The 22,627-nt window shown below is 36.1% G+C and overlaps 2 protein-coding genes across 7 annotated transcripts; one reads left to right on the top strand and one right to left on the bottom strand.

Annotated features, from left to right (window-relative positions):
- Positions 1-301: 301 nt before the first annotated feature.
- On the top strand, positions 302-15,019 carry LOC145237561 (uncharacterized). Of its 4 annotated transcripts, none has more exons than XM_080100476.1 (26): positions 302-376; positions 556-635; positions 719-752; positions 1,199-1,306; positions 1,815-1,939; positions 2,293-2,421; positions 2,940-3,056; positions 3,539-3,719; positions 3,998-4,100; positions 4,232-4,335; positions 4,396-4,460; positions 4,792-4,883; positions 4,950-5,020; positions 5,553-5,635; positions 5,884-6,036; positions 6,389-6,457; positions 6,668-6,731; positions 7,169-7,356; positions 8,094-8,275; positions 8,951-9,104; positions 9,802-9,883; positions 10,284-10,405; positions 12,179-12,318; positions 13,135-13,246; positions 14,084-14,281; positions 14,834-15,019. In XM_080100476.1, the coding sequence occupies exons 2-26, from the start codon at positions 594-596 to the stop codon at positions 14,933-14,935; spliced, it is 2,820 nt and encodes a 939-aa protein (XP_079956602.1). In that variant the 5' UTR covers positions 302-376; positions 556-593; the 3' UTR covers positions 14,936-15,019. The 4 variants fall into 4 exon arrangements, 3 of the variants coding, with proteins under 3 accessions (XP_079956602.1, XP_079956601.1, XP_079956599.1); XM_080100475.1 differs by having other exon boundaries at positions 307-376; positions 540-635; XR_013862006.1 differs by lacking the exon at positions 302-376 and adding an exon at positions 14,370-14,468 and having other exon boundaries at positions 524-635; positions 14,834-14,891.
- A 271-nt stretch (positions 15,020-15,290) lies between these two features.
- On the bottom strand, positions 15,291-22,400 carry LOC145237564 (CUE domain-containing protein 1-like). Of its 3 annotated transcripts, none has more exons than XM_080100482.1 (13): positions 21,300-22,397; positions 20,686-20,832; positions 20,141-20,207; positions 19,715-19,872; positions 19,486-19,561; positions 19,144-19,334; positions 18,708-18,770; positions 18,219-18,370; positions 16,990-17,036; positions 16,687-16,738; positions 16,386-16,433; positions 15,959-16,054; positions 15,291-15,479 (listed from the first exon to the last, which is right to left on the bottom strand). In XM_080100482.1, exons 1-13 carry the CDS (start codon positions 21,356-21,358, stop codon positions 15,457-15,459), a joined length of 1,179 nt encoding a protein of 392 aa, XP_079956608.1. In that variant the 5' UTR covers positions 21,359-22,397; the 3' UTR covers positions 15,291-15,456. The 3 variants fall into 3 exon arrangements, with proteins under 3 accessions (XP_079956608.1, XP_079956610.1, XP_079956611.1); XM_080100484.1 differs by having other exon boundaries at positions 18,219-18,367; positions 21,300-22,389; XM_080100485.1 differs by lacking the exon at positions 15,959-16,054 and having other exon boundaries at positions 21,300-22,400.
- Positions 22,401-22,627: the final 227 nt, after the last annotated feature.

Below are 22,627 nucleotides of genomic sequence, written 5' to 3'. Positions count from 1 at the left end.
AGACTGCACAGATGCTGAAGTTTTTTATCAAACGGGTCCAGAGGTGAGGCTTGCGTAGGCTACAATGCAAATTAGAAGAAGACTGCTGTACAAGAAATTAGTTTAGCAGCAAATGAAAACGGTTTTGTTCCCGTTGATTTGTAAATAGAGGTCAATCTGTGTTCCGCCGAAACATGAGTTTGACCATGTAGCGACAGGTTTATTATTTCAAAATACGTGCTACTTATTGCTAAAATGAACACGCTTGGGCAATGTGTTTTAAACAAAATCCGAATTAAATTACTTTTTTTATCTTTATGGACAATTTTCGGTCACGGTTCAACGCATCCTTAGGGAAAACATTGGTCACCCGCCAAACGTTTTCTAAAATTTGAAAGTAAGTAATGTTTATTTTGTTATTTGCGGCCTTATTGAAAGATTTTTTTGGATACAATTAAATCCTTATGTACAACTGCATTAGTTGGCGAATTAAAAACAAGTTTGGTAACCTTTTTCACTTTTCACTATGTTATTTTGCTTCAAGGTTCTATATTGTTTAGGTTCTATATTATTTAGTTCTACTATACTGTTATAACTACGAAACCGTGTTTAACATGGAAACCATAGAAGAGGAGGGTGGAGTTCCCAAATCAAAGGTATATTAACAATTACAAACAATTGCCGATCTTATTATTTTTGCCATGAATGTTGGTTTCAGTTTTAATGTGTGTTTTTACAGAATAGTCTGATGCCACCAGATGCAGCACCTATAGGTTAGTTTGTTTAATTTTTTCAACTTGTGCACGTATAGACATGTATGATCAAATGTTCAAATGGAAATGAATTTGAAAACATTTGCTTACCCCAGTCGCAGTCTGCAGAACATGGCAGTTCCTGACGAGATCTCGTGCATGCAGGACCTATGTCCCTTAAGTCTGTGTGCAAGGCCGAAAGCAGGCGCAAAGCAAGTAAAAGAGGTTAAGACAGGATAATTAAATGCCTTCGGTGTGAAATTTCCAAATTCACCGCCAAAAAATTGGCATGCAAAATAAATATAAAAAATCGCATGTGCAGCTGCCATACTCTGCAGACTGACCATACATTAAGCATCAAGTAACCATCTTAATTTAATTCCATGTAAGAATCACTAACTATATATAATGGCAAACCTGAAAAAAGCTATATCTTTTGTGTAACTATATATGCTGTAAATTTGAAGGTGGTTTGTTGGGCAATGTTTCTCTGCTTACAACTGGTGGTTCATCTTTACAACAGCAAATGACCTTGACTGACAAAGGCATGTCAGCATCAGATCTACGGCATGCAGGTAAACAACATCTCAAGTCCCAACTGAAGTACCCCTGTTGACAGTTAGACAGAAATCATTTGTAACTAGCAAAATACCAAAACTTGTTCACAATACAGTAATCCTCGGTTAAACAAGATTCGGTTAATCCAGATCTTCACCTAATTCTGACAAAACTTTGGGTACAAATCATTTGTTATGTGGTAGAACTTTAACTATTCGACATTGCCTAATCTGGAAAAATTTGTTGGTCCAAACAGTTCAGGATTAACCAAGGTTACTGTATATTAACAACCATGTTAGTGTTTATCTTAGTTAATGTTTGATTGTCATGCCGTAGTTAAGTTTATTTTTTAAGTGTTTGAATATATAAAAATCAAATTGATTTAGTTGGGTACAATGTTTATCTAGAATAGAATTTTTTGTTTAAAGTGTTTGTTCAATCAAGTTTAAAGTATAACTATATACTTCACTGGTGCCCATTTACGAGACAAGTTTCAAACATGTTTTTTCTTTGTTACTTTGTCAGTTGACAGGATGGAGCCGAATAAGAAGTTTGTAAACACATCAACACCAGCGAGGCCATTTACTGGGGAAACTGTCATGTATGGATTTGACCTTTCACCTGTACATAGTTATGAGACCAAACAACCGGTCAGTTTTGTACCTGGCAACATATCGTTCCTTCTATGCAAACTTTATTTTACAAGACACCCAGATTTTTTTACACTATAAACAAGTTTTTGACAGTGCACACTGTTTTGACCTATAAAGTCTCATCAGTGCAGCTGGTGACGAGAGATAGGCCGTATTGGCTAGTATGGACATCCAACGGCACTCCAGTTTGTTGGGAGTAACAGGGTAAAAACCCATTCCTCATCTATTCTGTGTGATGCCACAACTGGGCATACACCACAGAGAAAACTGGCTCACAAGCTTTTAATTTAGGCTTTCAGATCTTTTGACCTTTTTGACAAATTTCAAGTTTACATGTGTTGCTATTGAAGGGCATTCAACTGAAAGACACATTGGATGGAACAAATGTAACGGAAAACATCCACTCACTGGAACAGGAAAAACTTGAAGATGAAATGTTTGTTGACAGAAAAGCGAAGTCTGCTCCTAATTTTATGCAGGTGAAAACAAGATTCTTGACATTTTTTGCTCCACCTGAAACTTAACGCTTTGCCCATTGACATAGTCTGATGTATGAATTCATATGAACCACCAATTTCTGCAAAATGCCCATAAGTTTGCAGTGAACCTTGCTTCTAGCTTTTTCTGTGATCATTTAGAATCAATATTATTGGTAATCAGTGTACATTGCTGGTTTTCCATTGCTTACGTCAACTAGTATATACGGTAGGTGATTACTTGAATTACGAGTCGTTGTTTCTATTTAAGACTTATTGCAGAGTGGGTAAGTAGAAAATATACTGAGAGCAAACCACAAATTTTAATAAGGAAGATGCATATTAAGTAGCATGGTTTTCATCCTTACACAAAAATCTTCATTTTGGTTTTCTTAATCAAACTCTACATAAACAATTATTACAGAAATTATTAAAAAAACTGTCTCATCAATCTTCATGCTAAATATGTTGTACTATTGTTTTAGAGCTTGTTATATTTATTTCGTGTTGAATTATATTAGGCTCCATTAGTGGCATCTCCTCAACAGTCAAGGAGTGGAGTAACTCCGGACAAAATACGCAACAATGACACAGAAACCATGATGCGGCAAGTTTACTCTAGTGACAAGAAACAAAATGTAAGCCGTTGATTTTAGTGCTTTATATTAGGGATGTGCCAAAACTACAAATGTTCTGTTTGGTCGAGCACCGAGCATCTCACTTTAATGCTCGGTGCTCGGCCGAGCACGCTCGGTACATTATGACATCACAAAAATCCCCTTTCTACGTTTTAGCTCTATAAGGCCTCTTACGTCACCGGCGGTGTATTATTAAGCTGTACATGCCCATAAAGTATGTGTTTTCCCACCATCTAGTGCATTTGAAAAATTATTCGTTTTTGTTCATAGACGCCTATTAGAACACTAGTTACATATGTTAGCAGGGCATGAATATGCAAATTTAACACTCGGGTCAGTTTGTGCAACTGCTCGGCCGAGAACCGAGCATTAAAAACAGCGATGCTCGGTACCGAGTACTTGGGTTCTGGCTCGGCTCGGCCCATCGCTACTTTATATGTCTTAGCTGGAAATTTGGGTTTGACAAAAATGTTTACGAACAGACATATTCACGTTCTGCCAACACCGGCAAGAAGAAAAATAAATCGAGCTCAGGATCATCAAAATCACCACCTTATGTTCACAACACTCCAAGAAAATCCAGTAAAAGATATTCAAACATTCAAAGTTCTGGGTACGGGGCGACTTCACCTCCAAAATCAAGAAGTAAACAAAGCAAGTCAGGTGAAAATTTGAACACTTTAGAAGTTGTCTTATTTGCCCACTAGACAAAATTTTTATGTGGTATTTATGTATCTGTTTATTGATGCAAGATTTTGTTGTACTGAGTCTCTGGTGACTCATGATTTATAATATACTACACACAGTTTAAAGATTTTGTTGTGCAATGTATGACAAGTCAATGTTGCATTATATATATATATAACTTCCTTTTTTGTTTTGTAAGACAAATCACTTTTTGTCATTGTCTGTAAATGACAGGTCCATTTTTTTGTTTTTAGTTTCTCGTTTTGGTGCTAGCTCTACATCAAAAGAATCCGGTTCATTTTTAAATCCTTCAGCTGCTGGGAACCAGTATTTAAATTTTGTTCACCAATCCAAACGGTGGGTTTTTGCACAAACTTCTGTTGTAACTGTTTTGGTTGTTAAAGTGCTTAGCATTATGTAAACCAGTGTATACATTTTATCTTCAAATAATATTAATATTTTTAGTTTACTTATTTTATATTTCAAAGTGGTGAAGAAAAAAAGTCTGCAACTTTACAATCAAGTGGTTCAGTTTTGTTAAAGGACAGCCTGGCTTCAACTACAGAAGTGGGATCTTACCACCCAGATACAAGTAACTCACATAAATTTGCATGATTTTGTGTTTGTTAGTTAATGTACTGGTTATACATAGCTGGGAATGCAACCATGACTGAGAAACAGAGAGAGACTTTTCAACCGAATGACACCGAACATCAGGTGGGTAATCCTTAGTTTGTATTTGCTGCAACATCTGATAGAAAGCTATGTAGAAATATGGAGCTCAAAAGAAAAAAAAAACTGAGCCAAAATATTTCGATACCGATTACGAGTATCGATACCACTAAAATTGTTCAATACCGAGTACTGGGTACCTGTCCCATCACTAATTATTATACAAGACAAATGCGTTGCATAGCACATAATGTATCTGCTGATTTAGCTCTGGAAAATGTTCTTTGTTTCTATCAATTAGCTCGTTTACATGTCTTTCTATCACACACTCAAAATTTATTACCATTTGTTTCATGTAATTTTTTTTCCCTTGCAGGTAAAATATGAAATGTTGGAAATTCGTTACAATGCTATCCAGGATGAGTGCAAAGAATTGCAGGAGAAAAACAACGCCGTGAAACAAGAAAAGTAAAAAAAAACAAACACATTAAAAACATCCTAAATGTGGACACTAATGTTGATCATATTTTTAAGCTTCTTGCTTTCTGCTAAGCTGCATCAAGTCATGGAACGAACAGAGAAAGAAACAGATGACACAGTTACTGGTGAGTAATCAAACTAGGTAGGTGAATAACTTTACTTATGTCTTGATGGAAGTTAAATATGTTTGTGTGTAGTAAAATTCATTATGTGAAACAAGGATGGTTAAAAACTTCTATTGCTTTTTTTTGGTTGAACACCGAGCATCTCACATTAATGCTCAGTCCAACATGCTCACAGCATTGTAACATCAAAAACATTCCCATTTCTATTCTAGTTTTGTAGCTTTCCAAGGTCCCTTACTTCTCCAGCGGTGCACTAAACTGTAAAGGCCCTAGAAGTACATGTTTTGCACCATCTACAGCATTTTTTTTTTAAAACAGTAATTTTTGTTTATGGATGCACCTTTAAACACTAGTTTTGTATGTTAACATTAAGCAATATGCAAATTTAATGCTTTGGTCAGTTTGTGCAACTGCTTGGCCAAGCACCTAGCATCAAACACAGCAATGTTCAGTAGCTTTCTGGCTCGGCTTGGTCCATCCCTAATGTTAAGTATGTTGAATAAAGAAAAAATGCATTTTGACCAACTGTTAGGTCAAGACAGTGGCAAGAATGAAGTGGAAAATTTAAAGAAGGAGCTTGCTGCCCAGGAGAATCTCATCAATGGTTATCAACAGGTTTGTCACATTCGAACAAAAGTTTTTGCTTACTGTTTGACTGGTCTTAATTTGTTTTTACCTTATTACTAGTTTGCCTATTTCTTAATTATATTTTAGTGTGTCTTGCTGGTTGGTGTAGTTTTTGACAACTTAGTTGTTTTTGACAAATTTTTGGACCACATGGGGCAACACAATGGTGCTGGCAACTTTTCAGATGTCGCTGCAACAAATATTACTAATTCCCGTTTATATTTCATATTTGAAAGGAAAATGAAAGAGTTTACAAAGAGTTGACAAAAGCAAAAACGTCAAACCAGGAGAATGAAGCTGCCATGTTTAACGAAAACCTCAGATTGAAAGGACAAGTTGCTGCACTGAAGGAAGAACTAACCACTAAAGATGATGTTATTAAAGATAAGGTAGGTCGTCAGTTTAATCAGCTGTAAACTGATAATTCCAGTGATCTGACAAAATGTTGTTATACATGCTTGGCTACTCAGATCATTAACTTATGAAGCAACAATAGATTTTTCCCACTCTGATTTTCTTCTGAAATAAAAGTAGTTTGTGTAACATTTTATTAATGAATCGTTGCATAATGCCAATACTCAATATGTTTTTTGCCCCATCTGTAAGATATTTTGTTCTAGAAGCATCTGTTTAAAGTTATGCTACTCTGTACTAGGATATAATCATGTAGTCATTGACCCAAAAGGTATTTGATGTACAGTGGTTGTCGTTCACACATCAGATGTATTTTGCTTTTCACAGAATCTTATTATTCGCGAATCTAACGCCACCCATGTCCAACGAGTGAACAGATCACTACAAACGGATGAGGTAATAAAATTTAGCAAAATATTTTTAAAACGAAACCTTTTATAGGCGTTGTTAACAATGAACTTTATTAAATGCTAAATAGTTTTTGAATTTAACCATTGATAGTTAATGAAACCTAATGCAACAAATTTTGCAGTTAATCTGACAAACTTGTTACTAGAGTATGGTAGAAAGTATGCAATATCAAAAATATTTTTTCTAACTTTGTAGGACTTCAAGAGTCACATAAAGAAAGTGAACTTCAAATGCACAGAACATCTTGAAACTATAAAAGGTAAAAGTTAGCTTTTTAATTTATTGGATAAAACCTGTTTTGGCTATCGGAAACTTGCCCAGACTGCGTCTAATTTATGATTAATCAAAAAGTTAGAAATCATAGTACACAAGCCCCATTGAAGGTGCTGTACCGAATCAGCAGGTCATCAAGCATTCACCACATGGCAAGGCTAGACTTGAATAATTTTGCCTGTGGTGGGATTCGAACCCACAACAGGAGTCTTTTCATGACTAGCGCTCTATCAAAAGTTGAATCACAAGCAACGTTGCCTGCCTCGTATGCTGCACATATCAGCTTCGTAGCACATATCAGCAGTTTAAGTCCATTGTTGGATTTTGCCTCTTAACATAGAAGCATCTTATCTGAGTTACCAATCATTTAAATATTACAAAATGTTTCCTGACAAGTTTATGATTAACCTATGTTTCAAACAGATTTGCAAGATAAGCTGTCATATTGTGAAACTGCACACAGTACGTTTGAGAAAGACCACGAGCGATACAGAAAAACTGAAAGCGACTTGAGATTAATGAAATCACAAGTTGCTAGAATGAAAAAGGAACTTCTGCTGAAGAACGGAGCAAAGAAAGAATCCCAGCTAGTTCAGGATCTAAGAAGACAGGTGAAAAATTATGAGATTTGAAAAACATATTTTTTTGTGCCAGTGTTTGGTGATAGGCAACAATACAAAACCAAGGCAACTAATATTCATATTTTTCATATTGCTTGAAAAAGATATGTGATTTTTATGGTAGTCTGTCGGAATAGGTAAACCTACAAATGTCAAAGCATCAATTAAGATGAACATAAATTCATAACTGGGATCAGCCCTGAAGCGTCTATGCAGACCAACGATCACGGCACACAAATATGGTCAAAGCATTAAATATTTTATATTGTCCTTCATTGCTCAGTGAAGCAACATGTTGTTACATTACAAGTTGCCTTATTATTGTGTTTCAAAACCAAAACCCTAAGACCTCATGTACTGCCAGTTTTAGATTGACAGCATTTGGTGATTCTCACGTTGCATATGTATTTGATGGTACATATACTGACTCATATAGTGATTGCTTCATTTTAATATTCAGTGATATTTGTCATGTGACTAGTGTATTTTGCATGGAAGCTATAAAGCTATAAACAGATTGATTTTTCCTTTTTGAAATTTTGGTTTTGACATATTTGGTGAGATTTGGTTTATTTATCTTTTAAACAGAGCATTTGTTTAATAGTTAAGTCGCTACAGTTTCACTACACACTGTAACCTACTCTTATTGAAAAATTGTTCTGTATAGTTGCATATTGGGTTGGGCAGATTAATTTGTATTGTTTGTAAAGAAAATGTCATTTATTTAGGTCCGAGAGCTGGAAGCGATTTCTGTAAAACAACAAACAACGGATCATGTGCAAAGTTTAATACATGGAGATAGTGAAGTTGTTCTGTGGAAGGAGAGGGCTGAGAAACTGGAAGAAAGATTGAAAGAACAAGATGAAAACTCAAGCAATGGGATTAAATCTCTTCAGAACATGTATTCCAAGTAAGAACATGAGTACAGAAAAGAATCTGCGAAAAAAGTTTTTGTGGTCAAAGCATGATTTGTGGTGTTGCAATTAGTTTTATTTGTATAATTTTGGCAATTTACTAATATTTTGTACTTTATCATCACTTCATACATGACTTCCAAAGGATACAGTCTTTTTGACATTATGGCAAAAAATTATGCTTCAAGTTCTATTTAAAATGTAGCTTTGATGACAAAAATAACTGCCCTGATAGACCAAAAAGGCGACATGCTTTATTGGGTGTACATCAGTCACACCCGTTTATAAACAGAAACATCTCAATAAAAAAGCATGTCGCTTTTCGTTATTTGGGCTGTTGTAGTTTTCAAAAATATGAACAGATCTGTGTATAGTGTTCCAAATGTAGCTTTTTTTTTATGCACACACACACTAAGAAAACATTTAAATTTAATTTTGCTTTCTACCCAGTGGTGGGATTCAAATTTTTTGTCAGTCGGTTCTTTCACAAAAGTCATATTTTTAAGCTGGTTCTGTTACAAAAAGTTCATTGACAGTAACCAGTAATGCTAACCGGTTCGCTGATCTCATAAAATTCTGTGAGATGGTTCTATAGAATCTGTGCGAACCGGCTGAATCCCACCACTGTTTCTACGATGTTTTTTGTCAAGTTGTTGATTTGTTTTTATTAGAATGAGATTGGAGTACGAACATCGGGTAGATGAGCTCGCTGAACAACTTCAGTTATTAAAACTTCACACAAACAACAATAACATGAAACCTGACAAAACATCTGAAATAAGGCTGAAGCAAGTTGAACATGAAAACCAGGAGCTTCGTCAGAAGGTGAGTTTCAATTAGAACAGTGGTTCTCAACCTTATATGGTCAGCATATCACCCAGTGGTGGGAATTAGCCAGTTTGCACCGGTTTTATAGAACAGTCTCAGGAAATTTTATGAGATCAGCGAACCGGTTAGCTTTAGTGGTTACTGTCATAGGACTTTTTGTAACAGAACCGGCTGAAAACAATGACTTTTGTTATGGAACCGGTTGACCAAAAATTTATATTCCACCACTAGTATCACCTGACATTTTTTTCATTTGTTGCGCACCACTTAAACCTTGTCTGATTGGGTAGACCAAGAAATAGATTTGTTCTTCTTGACTAGACCAGCATTTCAATGAAACCAGCAAGGTTAGCACTTCATAAAGAATGTATAAGACATTGGGGTTTTGATCCAATTTGGGGTTGATCAGTTTGGTCAGTGCAACTTTTGATTCAGTTGAATGACATACATCAAAAAACTACTTGCATACCTTAAAATCCAATGTACAAAATAAAAACTGTTTGTGCTTTGTTTGCCCGGTTTCAGTCTTTGCTCACTGAATCCATATAACTGGAATTGGTTGTACATCTAAATTTTTTGTAAAGAGGTGGATATGTACATACGATGCTAATCTTGGTGTTGATAAATTTAAGAACCATGTATCTAATAATTTATGTGACTGCATGATGTTAAACTTCCGGTATATTGTGTGTAGGTTCATGCACTGGAACAAAATCTGGCAAATGACAGAAAAGTGCATGAAAACAAAATAAATTTCTACAAAAAGAAGCTAAAAGGTTGGTTATATGGGTTGGTCAGCACAGTGCAAAGCATGGTGACTGTGGCTTGTCACAAAACACTTACATGAAAAATGTTAAAGTTTTGCACATCTGGGCCTTATTTAATACAAATGTTTTTCACAAATGAGTTTTTTAAAGACAGAAGTCCTTTTCTATGTTGGAATGGAACTAAGATACAACCTCCTGCTGGTTGCTGTGTCCTTGTAGCATTTTTTATTTTAATCACACATTGGCTTAATACAAAAGCAAAATTTGACAATGTTAGAAGGATATGAATGTCTAACTTACATAGCGAGAATCATCATCTGCAAATTGAACATGCTGAGTTTTGTAATGTGTTTTTTATGTCGCTTTTTTTCTTGGTTTAGCATTTGAAGTAAAACTTTTTTGTGTTCAGCTACCGACACCAAATCCTACCACCCTGGCTACTTTGCAAATATTCCAAATTCAGAACTAAAGGAAATCACGAACAGCACTGAAAGCTTGAAGAAAACTTACTCACTCGAAAAGAAATTGGAGGTAAATAAAATAACACCAAAGTCTGAAGCCGGATCAAATGAGCCCCTGTCATTTAAATAATTATGGGTCCCCTTCCCTGAAGGGGACACATCTTGATTTCACTCTGTTTTTTCCTTTTTTTTTTCTTTTTTTTTTCTTTTTTTTTTTCTTTTTTCTGCCGAAGCGTTTCCATGCACTTTTGGCACGAAATCTTTGATGAATTTGGATGAAACTTTCACAGATGGTAGATATAGTTATGTAGATGTGCCATCCGCTTCGTTTGAGTTAATAACCCCAGTATTTACCCCGCTAGCCCCCAAAATGTAAAACGTTTTTGCATGTTGCTGCGCACCACAAACGAAAAAATTCTGTGGAGTAACAGTATAGTAAAGGTACCAGAGGCTATGCTGCTTGTGTTTGTGCATTACTTGGAGGGCGTTTTTGCACATGCCAGTCAAAGGGGTGATAACAGCCTTATGACGTCAGCTGTGTTAACAAATGTTGCTAAAAACACCTCTAGTGGCCCGAAATTTAAACATTGGCCGATTTGGATAAAAAATTACACGACTGTTGATTGGGTCATTGCAATTTCATATTTTTTACTTTTGTGTGTAGAACCCCATTAGTTGCCCCACTAACCCCCTAAAATTGGTGAGGTTTTTAAATGGTGTCGGAAATAGATGAAATTTTGACAGCTTGTAGAACTTGTCATTTATAGGCAGCAATTGTTGTGTTTAACCCTGTAGCCCCAATATTTACCCCTCTAGCCCCCTAAAATTGGTGAATGTTTTAAACAATGTCCGAATTGGATAAAATTTCACAGTTTATAGAGTGTGTCATTTATAGTTGTCTATTGTTTTGTTCAACCCTTTGACCCCAACATTTACCCCATATTATATTTACCCCTCTAGCCCCCCAAATGGGTCAATTTTTTAAACAATGTCTGAATTGAATAAAATTTAGACAGCTTCTGGAGTGTGCCACTTATGGGTGTCGATTGTTGTTTTACCCTGTAGCACTATCATTTACCCCACCACCACCCACAATCAGGTGCAATTTTGAAAGGAGCTGATTGTTGTGTTTAGCCTTTTTTTCTCAGACAGAGAAAAACCTTGCATTAATGGAATGAACATTCATAACTATGAGAAAGTTTGTTGTTGTCAGATAAAACACAGTGACCGGTACCGAGCGTAAATAAATATGCTATTTGGATAAATGGAATGAAATTTGAATAGTTTGTAGTCCATACAGCATATTTATTTATGTTCAGTACCAGTCACTGTATTTTACCTTACAACAACAAACTTTCTCATACTTATCTCTTGAAATGCATTATTTACAACTTTGCATGTGTGGGGACCCATGAGTTTCTGCCTGCGGAAACAACCAATGTTATAAAGACAGTAGATAATATGGGACCCATTATAAAATAAGTGTAGGAAATATAGTAATGTTTTAAAGTAGGTTGTAATGTATATGCAAATGGCAATATGTGCTAAGCCACCCTTCTAGTTTTAATTTGATGTTTTAGTCTTGGGTTTTGATAACTTAAATTTGTTCAAACTGTCGTATTCCTTTGTTTGCTGTTTAGTTTCTGCACAGGAAGGCATGTGTGGCCGAGGCGGGATTAGAACCAACAACCTTGTAAACACAAAGTGGTTCTACCAACCATTTGGTCATCATGTTATTGTTTTATAACTTTTTTTGCACTACAAGAGTTCTTGTGGTTGTTAATGAACAATACGCATATATAGCCTCAACAAATCTAGTTAAGCTAAGAAATCTTGTTTCTAGCACGATCTATCGGCAGAACTTCAGAAGTGGCGGAAACAGTACGAGGAATTAAAACAATCGAATGACAAACTTAAATCGGATCATGAAAAGATGTTGACTGAAATATGCAAACGTCATAATGACGATGCGCAAATGATGAGGTGGGTCTTGAAATTGAACTCTATTAGTTTTTAGGGATGTGCCAAAACTGCAAATGTTCTGTTTGGTCGAGCACCGAGCATCTCACTTTAATGCTCGGTGCTCCGCCGAGCACGCTCGGTACATTATGACGTCACAAAAAATCCCCTTTCTACGTTTTAGCTCTACGAGGTCTCTTACGTCACCGGCGGTGTTTTATTAAGCTGTACATGCCCTTTAAGTACGCGTTTTTCCACTATCTAATACATTTGAAAAATAATTCGTTTTTGTTCATAGACACCCTTTAGAACGCTAGTTTCGTATATTAGCAGGGCATGAATATGCAAAATTAACGCTCGGGTCAGTTTGTGCAACTGCTCGGCCGAGCACCGAGCATTAAAAACAGTGATGCTCGGTACCGAGTATTCGGGTTCTGGCTCGGCTCGGCCCATCCCTATTAGTTTTATTATCCGTGTCAGACATATCTTAAGCAGTCCCAGCACCCAGTCTGTTTTAGTTGGTCAACTTATGATGTGATTCACCATCAAATATCCCAGACCTAAGAACACTAAGTTGTGCCATTGTTTTCGCGCAACATTTCTGATTATCCTAAAAATTTAAATCCAACAATTGGTTTACAAGTTGCCATCGTTCATCTAAACAAGACCAAGCCCTTCAAAATTATTAAATGTACATAATTGTGCATTTTCAATGACATCTTCTGTCATAAGTTTTATAAATTGCATCTGCTTTGTGCCACAAAAAATTAGTGTGCGTATATTTTTGATCTGTACACAATATATGTTTCACTTGCAAATATTTCTTATAATATTACTAAGGACTGAAGTGGAAAAATTGCGAGAGAGACTAGAAAAGAAAAACTCCGTGCTCATCTCCACTCAAGCGGAACAACTATCGTGTCAGTCACGTGAGAAGGCTTTACAGTTGCAGGTGAGAAGTAAAATTTCCCTCCACGTAATCACGGGACGGTTTTGCTAAAAGAGTTGGCCAAAATCCCCTTTTCTCCGGAAAAGTCTGAATTTCGTGTTGGCTGGGTCTTGTTACAACTGAATAATAGTGATAAAAAGAGTTAGGAATTCGTTTGTAATTGGTTCTCTTAATCACTCGGCATGGCCAATTTGTCAATTGAGGACCATATGTTGTGCTGAAAATCAAAAACTAAGATAGACATAAAGCCAAAACTGGGATTAGTCTTTAATAAACCGTTCACGCAGACCAACGATCACCTAATACTCGTCAGGTCTATTGAAAGCCTGTTGATTTGTGCTGCAAATGGACAATGGCGAAACTGATTTACCCACAAAGATCGTATTCAACCTGATTGAGTTTTTCACCAAAAAATGTTTCACACACTTTGTCTCAGCAGGGATTTACATAATGTTTTGGGGGGAGGGAACGTAGTGATTGCCTCAAACATTTTCCATATACTAAACTAAAATCTATGACTCCGTAGACAAGTTTATCTCAGACTTATTTGCCCTTTATTATTGTATGTTAAGACCTTTCAAAAATGTGATTCGTATCTTCATAAACACACTGCATTCACAGTTTTGGTTGTAACGTTTAAACAAACCCTACATGTTCTTGTACATTGTGCATGAAGCTCATCAGGAAACATTTAAAGGCAGCAGTACATTTTTTTATCAGAATTCACTGTTTGCAGACTACTTTTGAAACTACTGCCATTCTTGTACATTACATAAAGCTCGTTAGGAAACGTGTCACGTTTTTCACCGGTCACTGTTTTATTTCCGAATGTGTTTGCAGATCAAGAACTTGTTGGACGAACTGCACGAGACGCGCAGTGGTTCACCGAACATTCTGATTCGGAGGTTGGCGGATTTACAGACCCAGGTTCGAACCATGGACGTCCGGCAACGAGCGAGAGAGGACAAACTAAACAGCGCCATGACTAAGAACGCCGACAGCTGTTTGCGAGAAGAGGTCCAGCATTTACAAACTGTGGTGGGTAATAACTGCGTTTATAACTCTGTGTGGTAGAGATAAGTCGAAACACTACCCTGTTAACGAGCACCGCCATTTTATTGTTAAGAGCTAGACCAAAATATGCTGAATATCGCCTGATGCTAAACAATGGAATTTAGCGAAGTCGAAGCTACTACGTGAAAATCAACAAGCACCACTAATATACGTATGACATTACATAGCTTAAGCGTGCTAGATTCGCACATAACACTTGTAGAGTGATTTTGTATTTTAAGGTTGTCTTTTTTCTCTGGTCAATGTCCCATAAAAAGCCGTAAGGTGATACGTTGTATGGAGGGAATACATTTTATTGTCGTTAGTTTTGAACAATCGCTGTTGTCAGCATCAGTGGACTTTTAATCAAAGCTCTCTATTTTTTATTGATCTTGTTTCCTTGATTTTTTTCGCGCCTTTTGGTCCCAACATGTCGTTTTTGTAACAATTCAAACCTGAGAAATACCTATTCTTCATTCTGACTTTCTTAAACGGTACCAAGGTGAACTAATTCACTATTAAAATATGTTTTCGTAGATCGGAGAAAAGAATCTTCTGTTGTCGAAGTTTCGATGCGAGTTGGATTCAATCCTTCAAGTCCTGGAAGGTTTACATAATTCCGCGCTTCCACACACGTGACCTCTATATTCTAGTCTCGAACCAGTCTCATCTGCAAATTATATTTTTTATACTTTTCTAATAAAATAGTATCGAAGTACCAGATACGAGGGTTTTTTTCGATTTGGTAGAGACGATTTTTAAGTTGTGCACAACTTCCTATGGTTGTTCAAACAGACAGACCAAGTGTGTTGCCTGTTATAAATCCTTTGCTGTGGGCGGCTTTGGTTACAGACGAAAGTTCAAGGTAGGTTTGAAAGGTCTTGTGACATATTACAACCCACCAGGCTAGTGAATTTTGAAATGTCATAAGTAATACATTATTCTGTTGTTAACTAAGCTAATCTGTTCTTCCTAGCTAGCAAGAAACACAAGCTTTCGTATTTGATGAGTTAAATACTGCAAGAACTTGGGGAGCACCACGGCATAACGACTATAAAACGATGTAGCGGGAAAGAGAAGTCTACAAAGACACGATTATCGAACAAGGAGATGCGAAGAGAAAGTAAAATGCAATATGAATCACAAACAATAGCTTGTCATCACCGAATATCTTCGTCAGGACCTGAAATAGTAGAATAAATAGGAAGAGGATTTATTCCAATATAATTGCCGGTTGATCAAAAGGACAGCTTATGAATTATGCCTATAAGGACAGCTTATGAATAGACAACGACGCTATATTCATGCAGCAAAAGGTCCGAGCATACTGTATGTAACAAACGTACTAAACCTGAGTTACATGTCGGACCTACAGAACACGACTGCCATTAAATTGCTGGGTGTTACCCCAATTAACAACTAAACAGTAACTGCAGGACCTAATAGAGAGGGGTTATCCCCGTATCTACAAGAGTCCACTATATGGGGTCCATGAATATCAACTTCAAAAATGTTGTGAATCATAATTGCCGAGTATGACATCTTGGTACAAAAGAGAACTGTTGTAAATATGACTAGTGTTTAAAGGGGCAAAATAATGGCTTGCACAAGCACAATATCTTCCCCCTGAGGACCCTGGCTAGCTGAGCATGTTAGACTTACAATTGGCGAATACCGGATCAATGTTATTCATTGCTTTGTAGGATTTTCGTTTGGAGCTGAAACGCTTTGCGATGTCGTTGAAGGATTTCCTCGCAGCTGAACACAAAGCACACGAAGTTTTAAAACTTGCCCTATAGGTTATCGGTTTGGCTTTTTGGGGTTAAATTAATCAAACAAATATGAAGTATAACTTTCGTTTCATATCAACACGACATTTTAGCTTAATAATATATGTGAAAAGCAGACTCAATGATAATGTGTTGGGATATACGGGTTTAAAATTGGGTAAATTATATTTTTTAAACATGCAAAAATTTGAGAACCGTCCAAAATGGACAGCGATTAATAAAGTATTTGACAAAAACGCAGCCAATATTTACAACGACATACTGTCAAATTTTTCTGAACATTTACCAAACACACTCACATTTTCCCATGTGTTTAACGCTTTCCTTAAACGCATCGTCCTCAGAAGCTGGATAATAAATTGAGGTTAGTTAACGACAGAAACGCGCAAAAAGACAAATGACAGTTTTAGCTTTGAAAAGTATAAAGTTACCACCGTAACTTGTAAGAGCACAAAAGCCCATCAGAGAAACGCGGGGACGGAAAAAAACATTAACTGGAAAACTGCTTTAACATTTTACAAGCCAACTACAACAGAATCAATCGAGAGCAATTTAAATGCTGTTTTTAATCCGTGCAAAATCATACAACGATTCACTCACCGGCTGAACTTCTTGGCAGCTCGGCTAACGGGTCGACGTGAATTGAACCGTACTGTAAAAAATCAATACATGAAATGTTGTATGTTATTTCGTGGAGGGATTTAAACCACTACGTCACACAAATCGCTATGACGTAATACTCAGATTTAAATACTGCAAAGGATTAGGGAATCTATACACTAAGTAGGACCCTTGTTTGAAAGGTCGGATTTGGTGGTCTAGGACAGTTGTGTGGTGGGTAATTGTTTGAAGGTTAGTCTTCTGAGTTTAAATCCTAACAAATTTGAACGCATATGAACTCACCTGTTCGCGTGGGTTTGCGTTGGTCGGGGTCGTCTTTGGCCGAGAATCTAAAAACAGAAAAGCACACGGCTTACGACGAGTTTCTCAATGATTCAAAACAACATGTTTCACATGGATACCAGTGGTGGGATTCAGTCGGTTCGCACCGGTTCTATAGAACCGTCTCACGAAATTGTATGAGATCAGCGAACCGGTTAGCATTACTGATTGCTGTCAATGGACTTTTTGTAACAGAACCGGGTGAAAAATGTATGACTGTTGTGATAGAACCGGATGACAAAAATTTTGAATCCCACCACTGATTATAATCGTATTAACTTAACACTTTCTTTTAAAGAAATCAACAAACTTTTGAACAGTCACGGATTGTTGCACGAAGCTCGTTAGTTCGCCAGTATAATGAGTGCCAAGTCGTGCGCAGCACCGCCGCTTTAAGTAACTAAACAAAACTCGTTAGGAATCCAGTTTGAAACGTGAAAAGCTGAACGTGCAACGGACTGCATAGGGGGAATAACTACTGCGTATAAGCAAGCATGTATGTTAAGCTCGCACAACATTGGCCATCGTCCCCAATGGCACCTATTCCCTAGTGTGTAGCACCACATTTGTACACAACTAATAAGCGGCGTACAACTTTCATGAGACCTCAAGTATGAAGTATGTACGAGATGTAAAATTGATGAGGTGGTCGTTAATAGCAATTTAAAAGAGCAAACAATTTTTTGGGATATCTTGTGGCTGGTTGGGCAAAGTTAGCTACTTGTGTTTTTTCCTGTGCCAAAATAAATGCTTTGTTGACATTCAGCATAGGTGAGATTATACGGTATTTTACAACCCTGTGCAAAACCACATTAACAATTTTTATTACCTTCGAAACGACATGACAGAACCCATAGTAACACAGTTGTAAACGCATTACAACCTTTAAAACTGTCATACATGACAAACAGCTAGTAACTTTTTACCTGGGCCTATGTTTATTCTTTTCCACATTAACAGCAATAGTATCAATATCCTTTCCATATTAAAAGCAAACGTACCAATGTGCTTACTTACAAGGAATAATGCACATGACATTGTAGACATTTTCAACCAGCTCAAAAACGTTTGAGTACATGTTAACTGTTCTTAAAGCTATTTTCACTGGCAAGTAGATATCAAAGGATTGCAAATCCAATATGACAACACATAGCAATTTGTAGATGAAACAAACTACACTTTTGACAAACCTTCATTTAGCCTTTTAAGAAACTCGTCATTACGTTGTAGTTCCTTCATAAATTCTTCATTCTGAAGGAGTAAGGCAAACTTCTGATCTTCGACATATTGGTCGTGGTCAGCTTTGGATCTCAGATGTCGTCTGCTTTCTGATGAACTGCTGCTTCATTAAAAACAACAATTCATATGGTTTCACAGCAAAAAACAAAAAGTTACTTGTTATTATCAGGTGATTAAAAATATGATGGATATTTTAAGGCAGTGGTGGGATTCAGCCGGTTCGCACCGGTTTCACGAAACTATATGCGACCAGCAAATCGGTTAGCATTACCGATTACTATCAATGGACTTGTTGTAACAGAACCACCTGAAAATATGACTTTTGAAAAAGAACCGCCTGACAAAAAAATTGAATGCCACCACTGTTTTAAGGTTATTGATAGATAGGTTTTTGGTGATGAGAAGAGTTATTATGAAATCTGTGACACATGTGACACTACCTGCTTGGACTTGAAGTGTGATTTATTCTCCGTTGTTGTTGCGGTGTATCAACCATCACCATTCTGCACACAAAAAATTGATTGAAGGATTACATGTACAAAATAAACAGTGTTGTATTGCATGCATAAAATAAGGGGATTCCAATACACATCTGCCATTGACAAAGCTTTGTTTGGAAGAACAGAGATTAACAGTCATTTGATTTGGTTAATAAATAACCATGCGCACACAAATCATTTTTCACCACTATGATTTGGTTTCCTATTGAAAAAGCACGTCGTGTAAATGTCATGATATTTGGTGTTTTACAGGCAATGTCTTGCTGACATATAAAACCCCTAAAGGTCAATTTCTGGATGTGCTTTTATTCATGACTAGCATATGGTATAGGGATTTGAGAGACCCATGGAAATGAACAGATTTTCCAACCCAAACCTGTGATGATGAGACTGTGCTGGTCGGTCATGGACAACTACGTTTAATTGTCCAGTTGTTCTTCTGCGATGCAGTGGTTGACTTGAGTTAGGGGGGCGGTGAGGAGGAGCGTTTGATGGTTCTTCTGAACTGCGACGGCTTTTCGATGGGTTGGCTGAATGGTGTCTATGATGGCGTCTTCTGCCGGGTTCCTAAAGAGTAGTTGCATGTTACGTTTTTTTTGTACAAAAGCATTAAATACAATGTGAATGCTTTTGAACTAAATTCTGAAGAGTGTTTAAACATTAGGGCATTTGAAGTGTTGCATCTTCACAAGAACTTAGTTTTTTTAATGTGCCTTACCTGGAAAGCAGAATCAATTGGGTAGAGTCTCAGAAAATCAGGAGGTAAGGCACCAAGCAAAGGAGGGTTCCAGTCTCTAAAACACAATATTTAAACTGTGCAAATTGATTCGGTTGTTTGAAAGTTCAAATTGTCAATATTAGCATGAAGTTGTTGGAACACAACGTACACACCACAACCGTTGTAAGCAATGCACCGGTTTCATGCAAATCAACAAAGCACTCCAAACCTGTATGTCTTTTTGTGGCTGTTGCTAGGATGGGACCTTGACCTGCTTGCATGTACAGGAACAGAAGAAAAATCAAATGCTGGTGGCGGCGGCTCGTATCGAGGTGTGTAACGTGGCGGGGCAACTTCTTCTTCACTTGAGCTTGTGCGTTCATGAAGCTTTTAATAAGAAATAAAGGTTTTGATCACTTTGTTGCAAACCAATTTAACCAAGAATGATAAAAGATAAAAAATTAATTTGCATTCAACAATGTAACGGAACTTAAAAATCCTATGGGAATTTGATTATCCCTTGGGATTGAAATAGACAAGTAATAGATGCATGAGTAATTACGATTGATGAAAATTCAAAGGCATAAACATGTATAATGTATGTGAGTAAATGGCACAATTGAAAAGTCTGTGTATGAAAATTGAAATATCTAACCTCTGATGAAATACTGCAGCTTGAATCTGTGCTGCTATCGTAAGTGTGATAAAGCCGATCTGGCCTCCTGAAAAGGCATTTGTTTCAGATATTAAAGTGAATTTATCCAGAGTTTAACTGTACACTAAGTGTTATCGGTTGTATAACAATCCGGTATTGTTAAGTGGCTGTTACATTTGAAGTGCAACATACCGACTACTGTGTTGTTTACTTAAGATAGTTCAGAGAGTAAAAAGGGATAAAAATCATGAACATAACTGAAACATGCATATTGAAATATAACCATTCCTAATCAACAAGCACAAGTTAGCAACATTCTTAATTTCATTAAACATTGAGTAAGTAACTAAGTTTATTTTCAATAAAAGTTTTGAACAAAAAAAATGAAAAAGAAGAATGTGGGGGTTAGCGAAAGCTACCCTTTCTTACACAAAAACGTACACACACAAGCACACGTTTATACACACAGATTTATAAAGAATGTAAACATTAAACAAAAATTTTCCAAAAATTTATTTCAAACACTACAAACTTTACAAATTTACCGCCGATTGCTTGATTGATTGTCTGTTGTTAGTTGTAACAATTGATCAATTGTTGAATCAACATGTCCACCGTTGGAACGTAGAACGCATTCTATTACATCCTTATCAAGGTTAGGAAACATTATATGAAAATCCTTCATGGCTTGTCTAGAAAAGAAATATTTGTCAATAAGTTAAACTTTACAACAAAACAAACATCAGTCGTGAAATCATGTCTAGACTGACAAAGAGTACAGACAAATTTAAGTTTTTAATATTATTTAGTCAGCAATTATGGTGTTCCTAAATTCAAGTGATTAAGTTTGAAAAACTTTACACTAACAAATAACAATAGTAAAGTACTTATGATTTAGAGTTGGAAAATAATTGTTTTTTGAAAATATGCAATAGCATCAAACATTCTACAGATTAATCTAATTTTATATCAAGAACTGTGTCAATTTTGCAGAGTTGTAAAAGGTATCTCAGTAACCAAGGTACATCACATCACCAATGTGTAGCATGCTTACAATGCAAAGTATATATATATTATACACATTCTGTGAAACCTACCAACAGTTAGAACAGAGAAGGACTTTACTATACCACACAAAGTTTTAATATGTGGTTGTTACCTGTATTCTAATGTCCTTGGTCTTGAGCCATTACTGTTTTCATGCTGTGTGCTCATCATTGAGCTTGATGAATAAAGGCTATACGAAATGACACTTTGTATTCCTGTTTTAACAACTGTTGTGGTATTTTAACAGCAATAGTTTTTGTTTCTACATTTATATATACATTTCTAAGAACAATAAATTTCATTGAACACATTTTGCCAGAACAATAAACAATTCTCAATAGGTACCTATTTGTAACAGCAACATTTTTCTGTGACCTGACAATAATGCGGCTAGAACCACATGCAAATTTTACCTGTTTTACTCAACACAGTCATATTTGGATTGCAAAAAAAGTAAAATCACCTTCTGTTATATAGAGGTGCAGACCATGATTTAATAATAATAATTGCATTTGGCCCCGCATCCACAAAGGTTGCACACCCCTGCATTACATCAAAGTTACATGTTAATTCAACTAACCGTGTTTAAATGACAATCACCTTGTTTTACAATCCTTTGAGGGTCATTATAACATTAGAACAATGTTTAGACTACACATAAAATAAAATAGACTTTATACGATTACTTTAATCGTATTTGATTCAATCAAAGGATAGTGTTTTCGGACTATTACACCTGTTTTACATAAAGCAAACAAACTACTTCATGCACATCTGCAACACTTAAGGTAAAAAAAATTGTTTTGAGTTGTTCAACGTAAGAAAAATAGAACAAATGCAAAAAACAAACAGTGTAAAAGTGTTGTGCAGTGGTTAAATTCGTCAATCTCACTGATTCTGTGTGTTTTATGCCTACTGAACCAGTTTTTAAAACTTTTCAATAACAACCTTTTTAAAACTATGCCAGACCAAATTTCATAATTTTTGTCCGCTTTATGAGCTTTTTTAATGTACACGAGTGGTTCTAACACATTTCCATTGACAATACATCCTATTATCTTGTATCAACGCCAACGGCTCGTAAACAAACGTTAAATTAAAGTTTCATAACTAAATACATAAAGAATACAGTTTTTAACCTAAAATTTAGACGTTTAAATGGCATTAAATGTCCACAAAAGTTACAAAGGATAAAGTAAAATCCACTGCAAAGCTAATAAATGTAACATACAATTCACAAACCTAAACACAACAGCAGAAGCAGAACAAAAAATAGAAACAAGTTTTTAAAGATAGCTTTGGGTACAATTCTTTAACAGGTCCCATGGGTGGTCGGTTACAATAGAAATATTACACCTACCTCTTTGTCGTGTTTAAACTTTAAACTGGTCAAAATAAACAAAATCTTTACGTTTTAGCTGCAATAAGTTACATATTGTT

This window comes from Phallusia mammillata, chromosome 7 (assembly GCF_965637545.1).
Source record: "Phallusia mammillata chromosome 7, kaPhaMamm4.hap1.1, whole genome shotgun sequence".
NCBI classification, from domain to species: Eukaryota; Metazoa; Chordata; class Ascidiacea; order Phlebobranchia; family Ascidiidae; genus Phallusia; species Phallusia mammillata.
Note: the sequence above shows the minus strand (reverse complement) of the source record. Positions and strands in the feature narration are given on the sequence as shown.